This window comes from Poecilia formosa, unplaced genomic scaffold (assembly GCF_000485575.1).
Source record: "Poecilia formosa unplaced genomic scaffold, Poecilia_formosa-5.1.2 Scaffold57, whole genome shotgun sequence".
NCBI lineage: Eukaryota > Metazoa > Chordata > Actinopteri > Cyprinodontiformes > Poeciliidae > Poecilia > Poecilia formosa.
This window is the reverse complement of record NW_006799996.1, coordinates 191,176-207,871: the sequence shown is the minus strand read 5'-3', so window position 1 is coordinate 207,871 and position 16,696 is coordinate 191,176. Positions and strand designations below refer to the sequence as shown.

General features: G+C 37.0%; 2 protein-coding genes across 3 annotated transcripts in view; both read right to left on the bottom strand.

The window, feature by feature from the left end:
• Window positions 1-9,458, bottom strand: part of LOC103139042 (sodium-coupled neutral amino acid transporter 3) — a 20,258-nt gene extending 10,800 nt beyond the window's left edge. The window contains exons 1-5 of one of the 2 annotated variants that reach the window (XM_007553499.2): window positions 9,234-9,458; window positions 4,944-5,058; window positions 1,424-1,535; window positions 1,254-1,338; window positions 472-587 (exon numbers count right to left, since the gene is read on the bottom strand). In XM_007553499.2, the coding sequence (XP_007553561.1) occupies window positions 472-587; window positions 1,254-1,338; window positions 1,424-1,464 (242 nt within the window). In that variant the 5' untranslated portion in view covers window positions 1,465-1,535; window positions 4,944-5,058; window positions 9,234-9,458. The remainder of the gene's footprint in view (window positions 1-471; window positions 588-1,253; window positions 1,339-1,423; window positions 1,536-4,943; window positions 5,059-9,233) is intronic. The other variant, XM_007553498.2, reaches the window with a different exon arrangement.
• A 1,825-nt stretch (window positions 9,459-11,283) lies between these two features.
• On the bottom strand, window positions 11,284-16,199 carry apex2 (APEX nuclease (apurinic/apyrimidinic endonuclease) 2). Its single transcript, XM_007553497.2, has 6 exons — window positions 15,997-16,199; window positions 15,816-15,899; window positions 15,487-15,667; window positions 14,788-14,931; window positions 13,673-13,742; window positions 11,284-12,495 (listed from the first exon to the last, which is right to left on the bottom strand). The coding sequence occupies exons 1-6, from the start codon at window positions 16,109-16,111 to the stop codon at window positions 11,401-11,403; spliced, it is 1,689 nt and encodes a 562-aa protein (XP_007553559.1). The 5' UTR covers window positions 16,112-16,199; the 3' UTR covers window positions 11,284-11,400.
• Window positions 16,200-16,696: the final 497 nt, after the last annotated feature.

Below are 16,696 nucleotides of genomic sequence, written 5' to 3'. Positions count from 1 at the left end.
TGTTAATTTTATTTGTCTACTACTCTAGAATGTTATCTGATCACATTGTACGTTTAATTACATTTTAAAAAGATTATTTGTAAAGTCATAAAGAAAAATGCACAAAGTGGCTAGTAAAGCTAAGCTAAAAGTACTACAAAATAAATAAAAAAGTGACTGAAATTCAAAAGAAAAAATATAAAATGTGCTAACAGTAAATAGTTAAGAAAATGTTTTCAAATAAGGAGATTTTGTTAAAATCATTTTACTTCCATTTGCAAACCACGTGTTTCAGTCCACAACATAATTCCCAACAAACTCAATTAAACTCACATGACAAACAGTCATGCTGAAATTTTGGAGAGAGCAATCAGGGATTGACCAAAAATAAAATAAATATCACAAGCAACAGATGAAATACAACACTGTGTAGTTTGTTTCCAGTCTGTGCACTGAGCAGATGTATAAAACAATTTTATTTAGTTTACTCACATAAACAGAATGATTCCTGTGTTGGACATTGCATATGCCAGTCCCAGGATTCCACTGCCCATGATGGCGTTACTAAGGTTAAAGATGGACATGCCGAACGAAGTCTTTCCCTCAAACTGGAACAAAAGGACATGAAAATGTTTCTTTATGACAAAAAAGAAAATAATTTTAAATGAAGGAGAAATATATGGCTGTGTTCACAATGCTGCCTGAAGTGACCCAATTCCGACTTTTTTTTTTTTTTGACGTAATCTGACCTGAATCTCATCTTTTCATGACAGTCTGAACAATACAGGTTGTATTTATTTATTTTTTTTAAATGTGACCCAGGCCACTTGGATATCCGATACGTATTCGATCTTTTCAAATGCGGTCGGTCAGGTCGCATTTACCGACCTGAACGTCACTGATCCTCGACCAACGTCATCACTATTCTGCGTCCTGATACGCTCAAGCGGGAAGAAAAACAACAACCATGGCGGACGATAACGAGGATTAAGTTGTTAATATGCTGGCTCCGATCAGACAACTTCAAAATGGTAAGCTATGCTCCACCATTAGCATCCACGTTAACTACCGCAAACACTGAGCACTTCTTCTTCTTCCTCTCTTTCTTCTTTTTTAGATTTTAACGGCAGCTTGCATCCATTATTGACACTGAACACGTCTTCGTCTTTTAAATAGCGATTGTGGCAAAACACCCAAAAAAATCCAGTTTGACAAAAAAAAAAAAAGGAATTGTGTCACTTCATGCTGCTGTATAAACGTAGCCTGAAACTCACATCTGTGAAGTGAACTTCTTTCTTTACACCGGTTTTATGTGGGAGAAACTCTGAGTTTTCTCTCATGTTTTCAACTGAATCAAACCTACAATGGAGGAACAGTCAAAGGGTTAACTTAAGATCGACTCGATGAACTTGACCGTCATTCTTGCTCACGTGGAGTCACTCACTCCTCATCTCTGCTGTGTCCATTCATCTTTTGAAGCTCCATTTTATCTTTTTCTTGCTGTGGTTGGGTTGGTTTTGGTTGAATGAAAGGCTCGTCTTTGAAACTTGAAATGACTGGAAGCAGAGAAACAAACGCACCATTATTGACACATCCAAAAGAAGGCCCTGTAAATAATAAAATCACTTATGTACCCTGAATTTTTAGTGTCAGCTGGATTGATTTGGACATTTAAACACTTAGAAAGCACTGATTAAGCCAAATTATCTTTCATCTTGAAACGTTACAGGGTGTATCTTACATTACATCTGAATGTATCACCTTCTCTTTCGCTTAACCAAGTTGAGACAAGATCTTGAAATTTATCTTCCCGGAAGCAGAAGGAGTATTATCTTCCTGATAATACTCCTTTATGGGTTATACTTTTATAACCCATAAAAGTATAACACTTTTATGGGTTATACAAGTATCATTGGCTGCCTAATCACAAAATCTTACCAAGTATTTTTGGTCCACTTTCTAGTGCAAATGTCTAAATACACCTGAAATAAGACAAAACTAACTTACAAGTAACTTTTTAAGCAAGAATGTTTTCAGTCAATAATTCCATAATACTGATTTTTAAAAAAGTACTAGCATTAGCAAATTTTCACATATACCAAAATTTTTTTCCCATATTAAAAGTTAAGTATTTTCTCATCAATATTAAGAATTATTCACTTAAAAAAGCCTCTGTAACTTGCTGGAAATATACTTTTAAATTAGTTTGTCTTATTTCAAGTGCACTACAAACTAAACCAAAATTACTTGTTAAGATTTTGTGTTTTTGCAGTGTAAGAGTAATTTTTCTTTAGTTCATACACCAGAGGAAAACCACAAGCTCCATATAAAACACAACCTAAGAATACAAAACCTTTTCTTATTCAGTAAGGTCAACAGTTTTTACTTCCTAGTTAGAATAGAAATAGAATAAAATAGAAACGACCTTTATCGTCCTGTAAAAATTCAGGTGTAACAGCAGATATAAAGGTTCACACAAAAAACAATAATAGACTGCACAAAACAAACCAAAAAGACTGTGTAGTTTTTAGAAATTGGTATACTGGACTGACCCACGTGACGTTTTTCTACTTTCTTCTTATCAAAATAGCTCAAGCCCAGCCAGTTTGGATGGAAAGCATAAACAATTTCCCAGTATCATCAATTGGATTTTTCTGGACTTTGATTATATCACACATAAATATGCCTTTAATGTCGACAACATCAAAGGTTAAAGATTGACATGGTGAATAAAGTCTGTCCTTTAAATGGAAAGTAAAACTCCCAACAGTTTTACTTTCCTGCTGGAACACCAACCCCAGAATAAAGTTTTTTTTCTAAGAGTTTTATTTCAGGGATTGTTGTGCTTTTAGCAACCTCAATTTTCCCATGAACTCTGAAAATATCTCCACAGCATGATATTACCACCAAGTTTCTTTATTGCCGAGCTGTGAATCTCTGCAGCTCCTCCAGTTACTCTGGGCCTGTTGGCTGCTTCTGCTCGTTTAGGTGGATGGTAAAGTCTTGGTTTCTGGTTGCTCTAGAAATATGCAGTAATTTGTGTTTGTCCGCTACAAAGATGTCTGTGAAACATGTTGAAGTTTAATTGTATGAGTACTTCTGGACTCACTGTTTCCGGTAAACATAAAATGTAGATCCAAGAAGTTCAACATTTGTTTTTAAGAGTTCTGCTTTCTATTTTAGAGATGTTATAAACAGAAACCGGCTGAACAAAGAACTTGTGCTTGGTGTCCGTTTAAACCTGTTAAGCAACAGGAGTCGGTTCTTTTTTATTCTCTTCATTGATTCCCAAGAAAGCAAATTTTACAAAACATATAGTCACAATATCATAGTGCTAATTTCAAAATGAAGAAAAGACATGATAAATAAAACAATAGTTACAACTCTATTTCCCAGAGAAGGATTAAAATGATCGGGATGAAAAATAGGATAATGTAAAAGAAAAAAAATAATAGTAAGAAATAGTTGAATAGTTTGCTAAACGAGATTATAACTTGTAGTAGTTGTAAAATGTTTGCACATTTGGCAGAAGTGTGGTTGTTAACTAAGGAGATTTGTACATTTTCTGGATTCTCTGTTGGTTTTTTATTTTGGTTTGCTTGGTTTTTAGAGAAATTTGAATAATAACTTATCAAAATGTACGTAACTAATTACTAAATTGGCTTTTTACCAAGTAATGATTTGGTACCATGCTTCTCACCTTTTAAAAGATTAATGAAACCTCTCTGTATAAATAAATAAACAAAGGAATATCTAAAAATACACAAGCTAGAAACAGAAGAGAGTCAGATCTGAGTTTCACATAGTCTATCCAACTTTTTCACTACAAGCTAAATTATCCAGCCTTGTGATTGTTATTTTTTCCATTTTATGCATGTTAAATGTTACATCCATCCATCATTTAGGGTTGGCTTGTCCTGTGGTAACCATTTTCTTGTAATGTTATTTTTACTTGCTGTTAAGACTGGAGCAGCTTTAAGTCACAAATGTTGTGCAAGGACTCGTGTTGCCCTAATCTCCCATGGGATGCGTAGAGCTGCCATGGACACCTCTGGGAAAACCCACAGCTCTGTCCTCCGGCTCTCCAGGGTCATGGGATACTTCCCTGTTGCTCCTGGGTCAAACTTACCCCTGGTTTCTCACATATGACCTCCAAAGGGCACTCTGTCACCAGACTTGACCCGCCGTCGAGAATTTCGCACAAAACCAGAATAATGAGCAGTTCTGTCGGTGTACAACCACCCATACAAGTTGGCACTGGGTAGCAGAGATAAACAAAGAGCGGCAGGGCAAATTGGTGCTGTTTAGACTAAATACAGGGTAGTGCTTTCCCAGAAGGCTAGCCTGAGGTTGAGTTTTGGTTGGAGTCACTTTCTTCAGCTGCATACCATGTAACTTTCCCAGGGCGGACAGCCAAATCATGAAACCACCAAAGGCATACCAAATGTCAAGAACAGTTTGCAACTAAACAAGTCTTTTGTTGGGTTGTGACTCTTTAAAAGGCAAAGTTTGCTCTGAGCAAGCTTCAGATATTCATTCACATATTTCAATGAGAATGGAGCTAGGAGAAGAGGGTGGGCAAACTAGTCAAACCTGGCTAACAAGGACCATGAGCCATCAAATATGTCTTTTGTTTGAGTTTACACAGACAGACAATACAGAACATGTGGATAACAGGCAATAAAACACAAATGGTAGCCCTGTTATTTTTATAATACATATGAATTAAACTGACCCAAAATACCCTCTCTCTGTGTTCTCTTTATAAAAACATCACAATAAAATGTTTTCAGTGAGAACAACATTTCCGTTAACACGCAGTAGATCATTCTTAATATTTGTCTGAGTGTGCCACATGGCTTTTGTCTGACGCAAGACTCACACACGATTGACAGTTAGCCCTTCCCTTCTCTTCCACATCATCTACAAACCAGTGGGACTCACACATTTTAGCAGCAACTTACCCCAGAGGTAGATCTCCTTTATGAAATAATAAATCCTGATGGAAGTTTGCCTAAGTTTTCCAGAATCCACCAGTGTTTGTGTGGAGTGTGGCTCCAGGGAGTCTGTCCAAAGCTCCTTGGTAGTGAAGAAAGGAGAGAGTGTGAGGGAGATTAGAGAGCCGGAGCAGGAAATGGGAACACCCATTATTAACCCTTTGTTAAGCCCCTCACAGGTGGTGTTAGAGCTGCACGTATGCAGGCAGCTTACCGCTGCAACGACGCAAACACTGGTGGCTGTGTGAAGGCAATGAAGTGCCGGCTGTGTTCAGAGAAAGTGGTTATTTCACAGAACCCCCTGATTTATAACTGCTTCTGTTAAAGACTTCGGTTCAGATCCCATCTTCTTGCTGCTGTTCTCTAAAAATGAGATTTTAAAGGGTTTTTTTTATTTTTACCATCTTCTTCACTCTGTAAGTGGTGAGATAATTTAAGTCTGTCTCAGGTTGAGTTTTAAACTTTTAATCAGCTGTGGATTTAAGTGAGTGGCTACTTACTGTAGCTACTGTTGAGTAGCCGGTTATTTCTTTGAATGTGTGGCATGTTTTCTTGTCTTTCCCATTTAGAAAAGTGGCTGAGATGAACTTTAAGGTAACATATTAATTTAAAAAAATGGTTTAACTGCATTTATTTCAAAGGAATAATTATTTTTATGTGAACTTGTTAGTTATTAATGCTGGAACAGAGTCAAAATAAAAGCTGATATTTTTATAACATGATATATATAATCTACATTTTCAGAATGAGATTATTCTACTCAATTAAATTTATTTTAATCTGCTAATCCTTCTTTACCAGGAGTGTGTATATATGCTAAAAGCCATTTATTCCCAAAAAATTTTCTAATTTTTTCACACAAAATTCAATTTATTTGATTTGGATTTTGTGTAAGAAACCAATACTAAGTAGGGAGTAATAGTGAAGAGAAAGAAAAATTATTTTTAAAATGTTATGCAAAGGAAAAACCCTGGAATCCAGAGCAACCAATTGCCTTCAGGAGCCACTTAATTACTAATAATTACAGTTTTAAATCTCTACAGCTGTTCAGTGACTGACGGACAAACAGCCGGGTATCTAAACTTTTAAGGGAGTGATGTTGGGTTAATCATTCAAAAAATATTTTTTAGGACATTTTTATATCTACCAAGACCTGGTTTTCCACCTGAACTGGGAGAGCGTTAAGCCGAGAGGTGTGGTGCGTATTTGCACGTAGCTTCACTGAGTAGATATTTTCAACAAGATTTACAGCTGCAGGCTCTTTTTGGAATATGTTTGAACCAACTATGCAAATCCAAAAGACTGAAAATTTGACCCAGTGAATTAAAATCAAGCCAGATTGGAATGAGGTGCAGTCAGATTCACAATCAGTTTAGGTCTGGACTTTGACTGGGCCATTTAAACACATGAATACACTGCAAAAACACAAAATCTTACCAAGTATATTTGGTCTAGTTTGTAGTGCAGACATCTTAGTTAACTTGGAATAATACAAAACTAACTTAAAAGTAACTTTTTAGCAAGATATAGGGCAATGTGAAACTCATTTCTGTTTATCTATCAAAGATCTAAATGTTCTTAAAGGGCCGGTTGTGCCTGAATCTATTGATAGGACCCATTAAGCTGTTTAATTATCAATAAATAGCCCTTGGTTTCAGCATTCAATGAGTAAAATTAAATGAAATGATAATGAGGTCGTTTTCAGTCCATCCAGGATTTTGTGATGCTAATTTAAAAATATTTGTAAGACATTTTTACGATGTTTGCGCTCATGTATGATGTTAAATGTAACTTTTTATTAATTACAGTATAGATCATGGACTACAGCTTGACATCTAGTAAGGCTCAAGCAGCAGTCACTTAATATTTTGGGCCAATATTGAGAAAAATTTGCAGTACAATCAGGAAAAAAATGTGGATTTTGTGTAAAGTTTGCATGAATTCTGTGGATTTATGGACTTATTGATGTAAATTTGAGTTTAGAGGGCCACATAAAAAGCTACTGCAGGCCAGATTTGGCCCACAGGCCTTGAGTTTGACATATGTGATATAGAAAATAAATCTGATTAAATAATTCCTTTATATTGATTAAAAAATACTTGTTCTATTGGGAGATAAATTAACTTATAACAAAAAATATATCTTGTCATAAGTTAAATAATCTGCCAATAGAACAATGACTTTTTAATCAATATTAAGGAATTATTTACTTAAAATTAGCCTTTGTATGTTGCTAAAAAGGTACTTTCAAGATAGTTTTGTCTTATTTCAAGTTTTCTATGATTTTTGCGCTAGAGACTAGACAAAAATACTTTGTAAAATTTTGTTTTTGTAGTGTTTGATTTAAGCGAAACCACTTTGTTGTCCATTTGGCTGCATGTTTGTTGTGTTTCTGGAAGGTGAACCTCCACTCTAGCATCAAATTTTCTTTCAGGATTGCTCTACATTTCCATTCATCTCTCTATCAACTCTGAGCCACTTTATTGCCGCCTCTATATTTCACAGTGAAGATATTGTGTTCACAATGATGTGGATTGTTAGTTTTCTGTGTTTATTCAATAAATGATTCCACTCATGCCCATATTTATGTCACTTTATCCCATAACACACTACCAAAACACAATAGTATTTTTGTCTAGTGGAAATATCTTAGTAGACTAGATGTAAGAAAAAAAAGTAAATTACAAGTAACTTTTCAGGAAGATATATGAGCTTATTTCCATTAAATAATCCTTTATTGTTGACTTTAAAAGTACTAGTTCCATTATTTCACTTATAATAAGACAGTTTCCCAAGTTATAAGTGGAAAGAATCTGCCAATGGAAGTAATACTTTTCATCAATATTAAGGAGTTATTAAATAATAAATAATTCTTAATATTGATTAAAAATTACTTGTTCTATTGGCAGATAAATTAACTTAGAAAATGGGAAAAAATTATTGTTATAAGTGAAATAATCTGCCAATGGGACAAGTGCTTTTTAAAAGCAATATTAAGAAATTATTTACTTAAAAGAAGCTCCTATATCTTGCTTAAAAGTTAATTGTAGGTTAGTGTACTAAGATATCTGCACTAAAAAACAGACCAAAAATAGTAACATTTTGTGTTTTTGCAATACTAAAAAGTTACTGAAATGTGAAAAAAATAAATAAAAATCCTCGCAGGGTGGGAATACTTTCACAAGGAAATGAAGATATTGACCATTTAAGCAAAAAAAAAAAAAACAAAAACAAAAGTGGGAGAGTAGAGAATGCCATCTGAGGTTGCTGGTTTGCATCCTGCTCGTCGCCATGGCGATGGTAATTAGCTTAGCAGATCAGTGCTTTTTCAGGATGCATCACATGTGACTAAGGAGCTCCAGGTGCTGTTCTCAAAACAAACGACGAAACCTCCCCACATACGTAACAACGGAAGTGAAACAACAACCAATACCTCGAATGTCACCACAGCTCGGCTTGAAAGTTTTTCAGCACTTTTCCCCTCAGTGGCACAAAACATTTTAACATTTAAACATTATGTGACACGTCAGCAAAATAATAAAACACAAAGTGTACTCCAGCGTAAAGGTGTATATTATGGAAACAAGACGAGTACCATTCAGTTGTGCTTTGAATTAGAGAGAAAAAAAATGGCACCAACTTGTGAGACATAACATTTCAGTTGGCTGATAAAGTTCAGCTTAGCAGAGATACAGGCTTTAACAGCACACCCACTTTATCTCACTGTGACACAAAACTCTAGCTGGAAAAGATGTAATTCAGTTACAGATTGTATCTAAGGCAAGTTTCCTCAGCTGGTGGAGTTTTTAATGTCAGTCTTATAAGGCATAATCTTAAAGATAACACATATTTCCATTTATTTGTTCAGGGTTTGCTGTTTATTGACAGAGCCTGTACACATGGTGTAATTATAGGAATTGAAAGAAACTTCACTTCTGATTGCAGGAATCAGTAACTTCACATGGTACAACTAGATAAAGTTGTTCAACAAACAAAGTATGTTTTGTTTCAGCAGCCATTATTTTCTACTTCTTCTTCGTCTTTTAAAATCCCGTCTTTGCTCTGACCATTTTACCGGTAATTCTAGTCAGCATTAATTCATACTTTAACAAAACAAAAAAAGGAAACTTCTAGGAAGGTTTTTGGGATTTTTTTTTTTTATTTTAATTTCCTTCCTTAATTTCGCTTTTTTTGTTTTTTTTTTTTTTTTTTTTTTGCCACATCACCTCGCCACGTATTTAAATCTGAAACACTTACAGAGGAAACGCTGAGCACGTGGAGGCTGAAGAGACTTCTGCTGATGTCCACCTCTCACAGAAGAGGTTGACGTCTTCAGTCCAGACAGATGTGAAAGTCAGGAAGGGGAAACGTAGAAATGTGGTGGCTGATTTATGCCCCAAGTATTATTTCCAAAGAAAACTAAAGCTGCAGCAAAGAACGAGCAGCTGAGAGGAAAAGATGGTGGAAGGAAAGAGGTAGTGACTACCCGCGTAAAAATGTTCCTCCCCCCGCCACCCCTTTTTTCTCACTCAGGCTTACACATGGTGCTCTGTTGCTTAAATCCCATTTTTTAGCAAAAAATAACCTTTAATATGCTTCAAAATAGTTCATTATTTTTTTAAACCGTCCTCTAAAGTAACACGAGATAAAGACTGTGGATTTAAAACTGCCTTCTCACTTAAATAGTGAACCCATTGTCCTGCTTTATTATTGTGCTTATGCAGATAATTTTACTTTTCATTTTATTTCAAAACTTTAAGTTTAGTTTAGACTCTAAAACATTGCCATCCAGTGGGTAAAAATGTGTTTAATGTAACGTTACTAAGGATGTTTTCACACCAGCCCTGTTTCGTCAGATTCGTTTGGGAAGTGTGAATGCAAATTTGAATAGTAAAAAGGCGAACTCTGAGCCTCGGTCTCGGTCCGGTTGAAGTGAACTCTGATGTGGTTGGAAGGAAGTGTGAATACAAGCGGATCGGAGAACTAGTAATGCATATTAATGGAGAAATCCTAAGCTAAAATCTGACACCGCTCGATTTTTGTTTACATTTTATGAAGTTGCGCTGGTCTTCTTCAGAGGTTTTGTGTCAATTCCTTTACTGATTCTTGGTGCAGCGCCTCTACAGGCGATGGAGGGAACAGGTTTTTCAGTTAGTTTGGGTCGTTTCACAGTGCTCTGTGGCTGAAAATGTCACAAATGTTTCAATTTTTGTCCCCAATCGAATCGAGTCTACAAGACTATCAGGTATGGAAACACCCTAAAATTCCCGAATTTTGACATTTGGAATTTGTTAGCGAAATTTCTGACATTTTAGAAGGATTGAAAAGTAATTTAAGCAACCTTTTATAGTTAAAAAACAACAACAAAGAAACAAAACAGGACATCGTTAGTAAAAAAAAAAAAAATTGTGGTTTCCTCTCCAGTTTCAATCCAAGGCTGGGTTGATGACAAAAAAAAAATAGTCACAAAATTATGGCTTAATTAATCTCAAACTGTATTTTAAAGGGTCTTTAATTCAAGAAAAGTATTTAAGATTCAGCATTGATTAGTCTGGAAACTATATTTTAGACAGGAGGCGATTAAATGCAGTCCAAATTTCTTAAAAAATACACTGAAATGTTGTTGTAAGCATCACACTGGATATGGAATTAAACCATAAAACTCTGTTATATGGATCGATGGAATAGAAACGTATACATAAAATAAGTTAATCTGTTGAGTTCATGCTGCCTCAAAGGTTGTAGCTCCCTGAGCCATTTTGTTCACATTAAAAACACAAATTTAATATTGGCAACAAATAGAGAAATTATTGTGCCACTTCTCAAAAACACTGGAATTATAAGAACCTGAAAGTTTTTTTGATCAAAGTTGGGATTGTTTCTTTTCCACTCTTGGTGCAAAAAGAGCATAAATATTCTGTCTACTTGCATTTAGTTAGTTTACAGTTTAACTCATTTTATAATGGTTAAGCTTAAAATTTAGAGCAATAGTTTGACGATATCGTAGTAACAGATATTTTACCTTCACCTTTACACTATTGTGAGAAATACAAAATGTTGTGCTAAATTTAATGTAGAAGTAATTAGTCTAACACGTCAGTCATCGTTCAACTTGCAGAATGTCTCAAAAGCTAAAATAAGGGAATATTTTATATATAAATCTGAAAAAACAGCTCAACATTAACAATAAACTAAAAACATATAGACACCTGAAATCTATACATCTGCAACCTTTAATTTTGAAATGTCCTTAAAGATCAACTATTTATTTATGTTTGCATGAGAGTAAAAAGAAAAAAAGGACTCATAGAATATAAAACAATTTTATTTTTAAGTCAGACAAAAATAAAAACCTATAAAAACAGTGAAATGAAGAGGCACGTGTGTGTGGTGGAGTTTTAAAAGTCGTGCCACAGAAACCACGTTACTTTCCTTTTTCTACCCACATGAAGAAGTTGCAGCGCGCCTCGGGGTTGGAAGCGTGTCCCTGGGGGCGTCCGCACACAAAGAACTGTTTGCCCATGTTTGGGCCGTCTTTTTTCACAGTGCGGAGCACACAGGGTTCCCTGTGCACCTTGCAGCAGGGGGCCGGAGGCGGGCCGTGAAGCACAGACTTCCAAAACACAGATGATGCCCCCTTCTTGACATCTGATTGCCCCTCAGTGAGCCGAGAGGCCGGCTGCTTGGCTTTCACCGCGCTGCCTGTTTCTCCTGCGGCGCTGCTGGTGCACAGCTGGGTCGGAGCGTCAACAACAAGCTCAGTGTGTTCAGTCGTGCCGCCCGTTCCTGAACGCAGCTCGCTGGTTGCGGATGCCTTTGGCTTGCTGTGCGATGAGATAAATTGGTCCAGACCAGGTGTGTTTTCACACGGTTTAACATCTGTGAGTTTGGGTTTGAAAAAAGAAAGGAGGTTACCCCGCGGCTTTGAGGAGGTGTTTGTTGTCTTTGACTTTTTCCCCTTTGGGGCAGTAGATTCTGACGCTGATGATCGTTTTTTACTATCGCCACAAAACGGGTTCATGTTCTCCCTCTTTTCCTCCTCTTCCTGGGACCCAGGTAAAGCTTCCTTCGACTTTTGGTCCACCTTCACCAGGAAGCGAGAGAGTTTCTGCTGCTTGCCGGCAAACTCTGGCAGGTAGCGAGTGCAGAGGGGAGGAGGTTTGGAGCAGGGAAGAAGCGAACATTTCAGGTGCGCCCAAACGGGACAGTGATCGGAGCCCTCCACCTCCGGCATAATGTCTGCCCCCGAAAACTGCTCCTGGGCGAGCCGGTGGTCTGCAAATATATAATCAATACGCGTGCCGTAGTTAGTCTGTCGGGCTCCAGTGAGAGTGGACCAACAGGTGAAGGCGTTGGTACGAGTGGGGTGAAAGTAGCGGAAGATGTCTATAAATTTTCCCATTTGGACACAATTTGTTGTCTCTGATTCTTTAAGATGTTCCTCCTCTTCCTCTTCTTGGGCACTACTGTACAAAAAGCTATTCAGCCATTTCCTCCCAGGATTCTCAGCAAAATCCTCCTGAGAAATATAAGAAAAACATTTAGTTATTGAGCAAGAACAAGTAGAGTACTGTCGAAAAGAAGGTGCAACCTCTTTCTATTCCAGGAATTTATGATTCTGATCATTTAAATCTAACCTCAAGAACAGAACAAAGACCAAGTCAAAATGAAAAAGTGGTGTGTGTCAAGCTAAGTATATCGTCGCTGATTTCATAACATTTCAGAGGGGAAGTAGCAAAAAGGTCATCATATGATTCAGTGACATGTTCCCACACCTATATGCTGCATATGCAGAAGTTGTGGCAGTTTGCTCATCTGTGGCATAAAAATGTGCTTGCACAATATACCAGAACCTTCAGAGCCACATAAAGACGGTTACAAAGTCAGCCTTCTGTCACCCGAAGAACATTTTCAGAATTAGAGGACTAATGTCTCAGCAAGATCTAGAGAAATTCATCCATGCATTTATCTTTAGTCGCATCGATTACTGCAACAGTGTCCTCACAGGTCTGCCTGAAAAATCAGACAGGTGATCCAAATCGCTGCTGCTCGCGTTCCGACTAAAACCAGGAAGACAGAGCTCATCATCCCAGTTCTAAAGTCTCTATGCTGGCTTCCTGTAGCTCAGAGAATAGACTTTAACATACTGCTGTTATTTTATTAATAACTGAACAGCTCAGCAGCAGAATACATTAAAGATCTGCTGTTGTTGTATCAACCTTCCAGACCTCTCAGGACTTTTTATTTTTTGTTTCTATGATGTAAAGAACTTTTAACTGTCTTGTTACTGAAATGTGCTAACAAACAAATTTACTGATCGATTGATTGAATGTCAAAGCACGGATCTTCTCACACTTGATAGTCTGGTAAACTTGGTTTTGACTGAAACCAAAATTGCAACATTTGTTACACTTTCATAAGTGCTTTTATAGTCCACTGTATCAAACGAACAGAACCTTATAAAAAACCTGTTCCCCTCCTCGCCTGTGGTGGCGCTGCACCAAGAACTACTGAAGGAAACGACATGAAAACCTCCGTAGAAGACAAGAGCGCAATTTCCTTCTTCATGAAATGTAAATAAAATGGAGTGGTGTGATTTTAAAGGCTGTAGGCTTTCTCTTGAGTCTTTGACAAATAATATTATATTAGTTTAAAAATGTACTTCCATCACAGCAGTTTTTAAAGCTTCTACTTACCATATCACTTGGGTCACAGTGGTCTATCTGCTGATGAGAAGTATTCACATCTCCTAAAATGATGACATGGCTGGAGAACAGAAAAGACAGTTTAGAAATTTGGTAGAAAGAAGCAGAGCAATAGCAGAGCTAAAATGTAAACATTTTGTCAGATTACAACCACAAAGTTCAAAGTATTTCATTAGGATTTTCTGTAACAGAGCAACAGGAAGTGGAAAATTAATTAAGTACAGCAGCAATGCTTCTGGAGGATTTCTCTACCAGTTTGCACAACTAAAAGCAGAACTTTTTGACTATTCACCTCAGATTAAATGGAGATTTTCTATGAATTTAGGTCTGGACTTTGGTTTTATAACTCATGAATGTTTGAAAAATAATGATGCTTCCACCACCATGCTTCACTGTGGGTATGGCATTTTCAGGGTGCCGTGTTGGTAATATATCACAAATAGCTTTTTAAATGTAGGTCAAAAAGTTAAATTATGGTAAAATCTGGCCACATTTCCTCTCATGATTCTCCCCTGCATGGCTTGTGAAAGCTGCAAATGGGAATTATTATGCAACTAGGTCAATGAAAGTCCACGATGACGCAATCTGCTGGGTTTGCCTAGTTTCCTTAGAAGATTTTTAAGCAATTTTGAATGATAAACAGAGCTTGATTTATTGCTTGATAACTAGGATCAACTGGAATGTATGTGTGATTGAACTGAAATTACTTTTTTTTGGTAAAGTGCTTTAAAACGTAATTTGTTGTGAATTGGCGCTATATAATTAAGCTGAATTGAATCGAATTGTAGATTTCTTTCTTGCCACTTTTCCATCAAGTTAAGATCTTTAGTTTTACATGACCGTTTTCAAATTCTCCCACCGTGGATCTCTGCAGTGTTTATTTACACTGAAAACAATGTAAATAAAAATATAAATGGTTATGGTTGTAACATGACAAAATGTACAAAATGTAGAAACAAGACTATTTCTATCAATAACTGCAGCCAATTATTTATGGACAAACATTTAGATTAATAATATCAAAAGAAATGCAGTTTGTGTTGTAGTTGAAACGTTTGTGTTAAAAGCAGGAAACACCTGTGCCAGACTCTTCATTCTACACTCACCTCCCGCCTTTTAATAACGCTTCTGCCCGACACTGAAGCAGCTTGTAGAACTGCAGCTTGAACTGCTTTCGCTCCGGCTTGTCTGGGTCAGCGCGTGGGCAGTAGACATTTATTACAGTAACAGTCTGCTCTGTGTCCTGACACCTGCGGATGGGAAACAAAAAAATCTAGCAAACACTGCGAAAATCAGATGGGTTGTTTTTAGAAGAATAAAGATTGGGATGTGGTTAATATTAATTAATAACCAAAACATCTGAATGCAGAAACCAAATTCAGTCCCTATTCTAACAAATACATTTTTTATCCATCCATCCATTTTCTGTACACCCTTGACCCTAGTGGGGTCGGGACGGGTGCTGGCGCCTGTCTCCAAATGTTTTGGGCAAGAGGCCGGTTCACCCTGGACAGGTCACCAGTCTGTCACAGAGCAACACAGAGACAGACAGGACACACAACCATGCACACACACACTCACACCTAGGGAGAATTTAGAGAGACTAATCAACCTGACAGTCATGTTTTTGGACTCTGGGAGGAAGCCGGAGTACCCGGAGAGAACCCACAGGGAGAACATACAAACTCCATGCAGAAAGATCCCGGGACGGGATTCAAACCCACGACCTTCTTGCTGCAAGGCAACAGTGCTACCAACTGCACCACTGTGCAGAATTTTATTTATTTTTTATATTTTTCTCTTACATTATTTTGTGCTGCGTGATGACGGCTCGCCCCTCATTGTCCAAAAGCTGCAGCTCCTCACTTGAAAAGTCACGGTGGTCACCATAGCATCCAACCGCTCCTTCATGGTTGGTGAGCAGACCTGTGAGTCCCTCCTCAGCAGCAGAAGGAGTGGCATTATCCCTGCAGTAAGTCGCAACACCTGTGAACACCAGGCATGGGAAAAAGGTGTTGACATAAGGTCATGAACTTCCTTGTTCTGCAGGACCTATCTTTAAATAAACAGCAAATCTTTATCATAGTTTGTGTGATTTTTATGGCTGGGAATGTAGAATAGATGCGTTGTAAACCTGAATAACCGCTGCGTCCTCGACTGTAGCTGAAATACGAGTTGTAGCCGTCAACAATAGCCGTCCGTTCATCCAGCAGGTCTCCTAAAAAGCATAAATGGGTTTAACCTTTTATTGTTTTTCATAACAGCGCTCTGATTGGAGCACAATGGGCGGTAGCTTCTCTGTTTTTAACACTTACTTGTGACTTTTGTCTCCTGGACACAAATTATATCTGCGTCCAGGCTATCAAGAGCCTTTTTTATTCCGCTTTTAAACGTCCTAATGCCGTTAATATTCCATGTGACGAGCTTCATGGTTTCAGACTTAAACTAGAGAGCGGCAAAAACCCACTGTGAAAAGCCGGAAGTAAACCGGATGTTGGGGCCGACGCAAGCGGAAGTCTACTTTTGCTTTTTTATTTTTTATTGTCATATTATTAAAACGTAATTATTATTGATTTCAAGGTGCTTCTGTTTAATATTTATGTTTTATACATTATATATATTTTTGGATAGAGACGGTAATAAGCACGACGCCGAGGTTGACGTTAGATTCTTAGCTTTAGCTGTAGAGTCAGTAAACGGCTATTTAATTTATTTAAAGAACATGCAAACTTCAATCTGCTCTGGATCAAAATCTAAGTTACTCATAATGATCAGAGCTCGGCTGAATAATTTCATAGCACTCAAGGGATCTTTAAAGTTGAGATTGGTATTTGGAAAACGATTATTTTTTTAAGACACAAAAAAGTATTATTTCAATGCTTCTTGACATAGATTAGTTACAAAAAAGCAGTGTGTGCTTAAAAGAAACTGACAAGCCTTTTAGAATATTGTAGTCTAAGCCTAAACAGTCTAACTCTAAGATTAACTCAAATAATTTGATGGTTAAATCAAAAA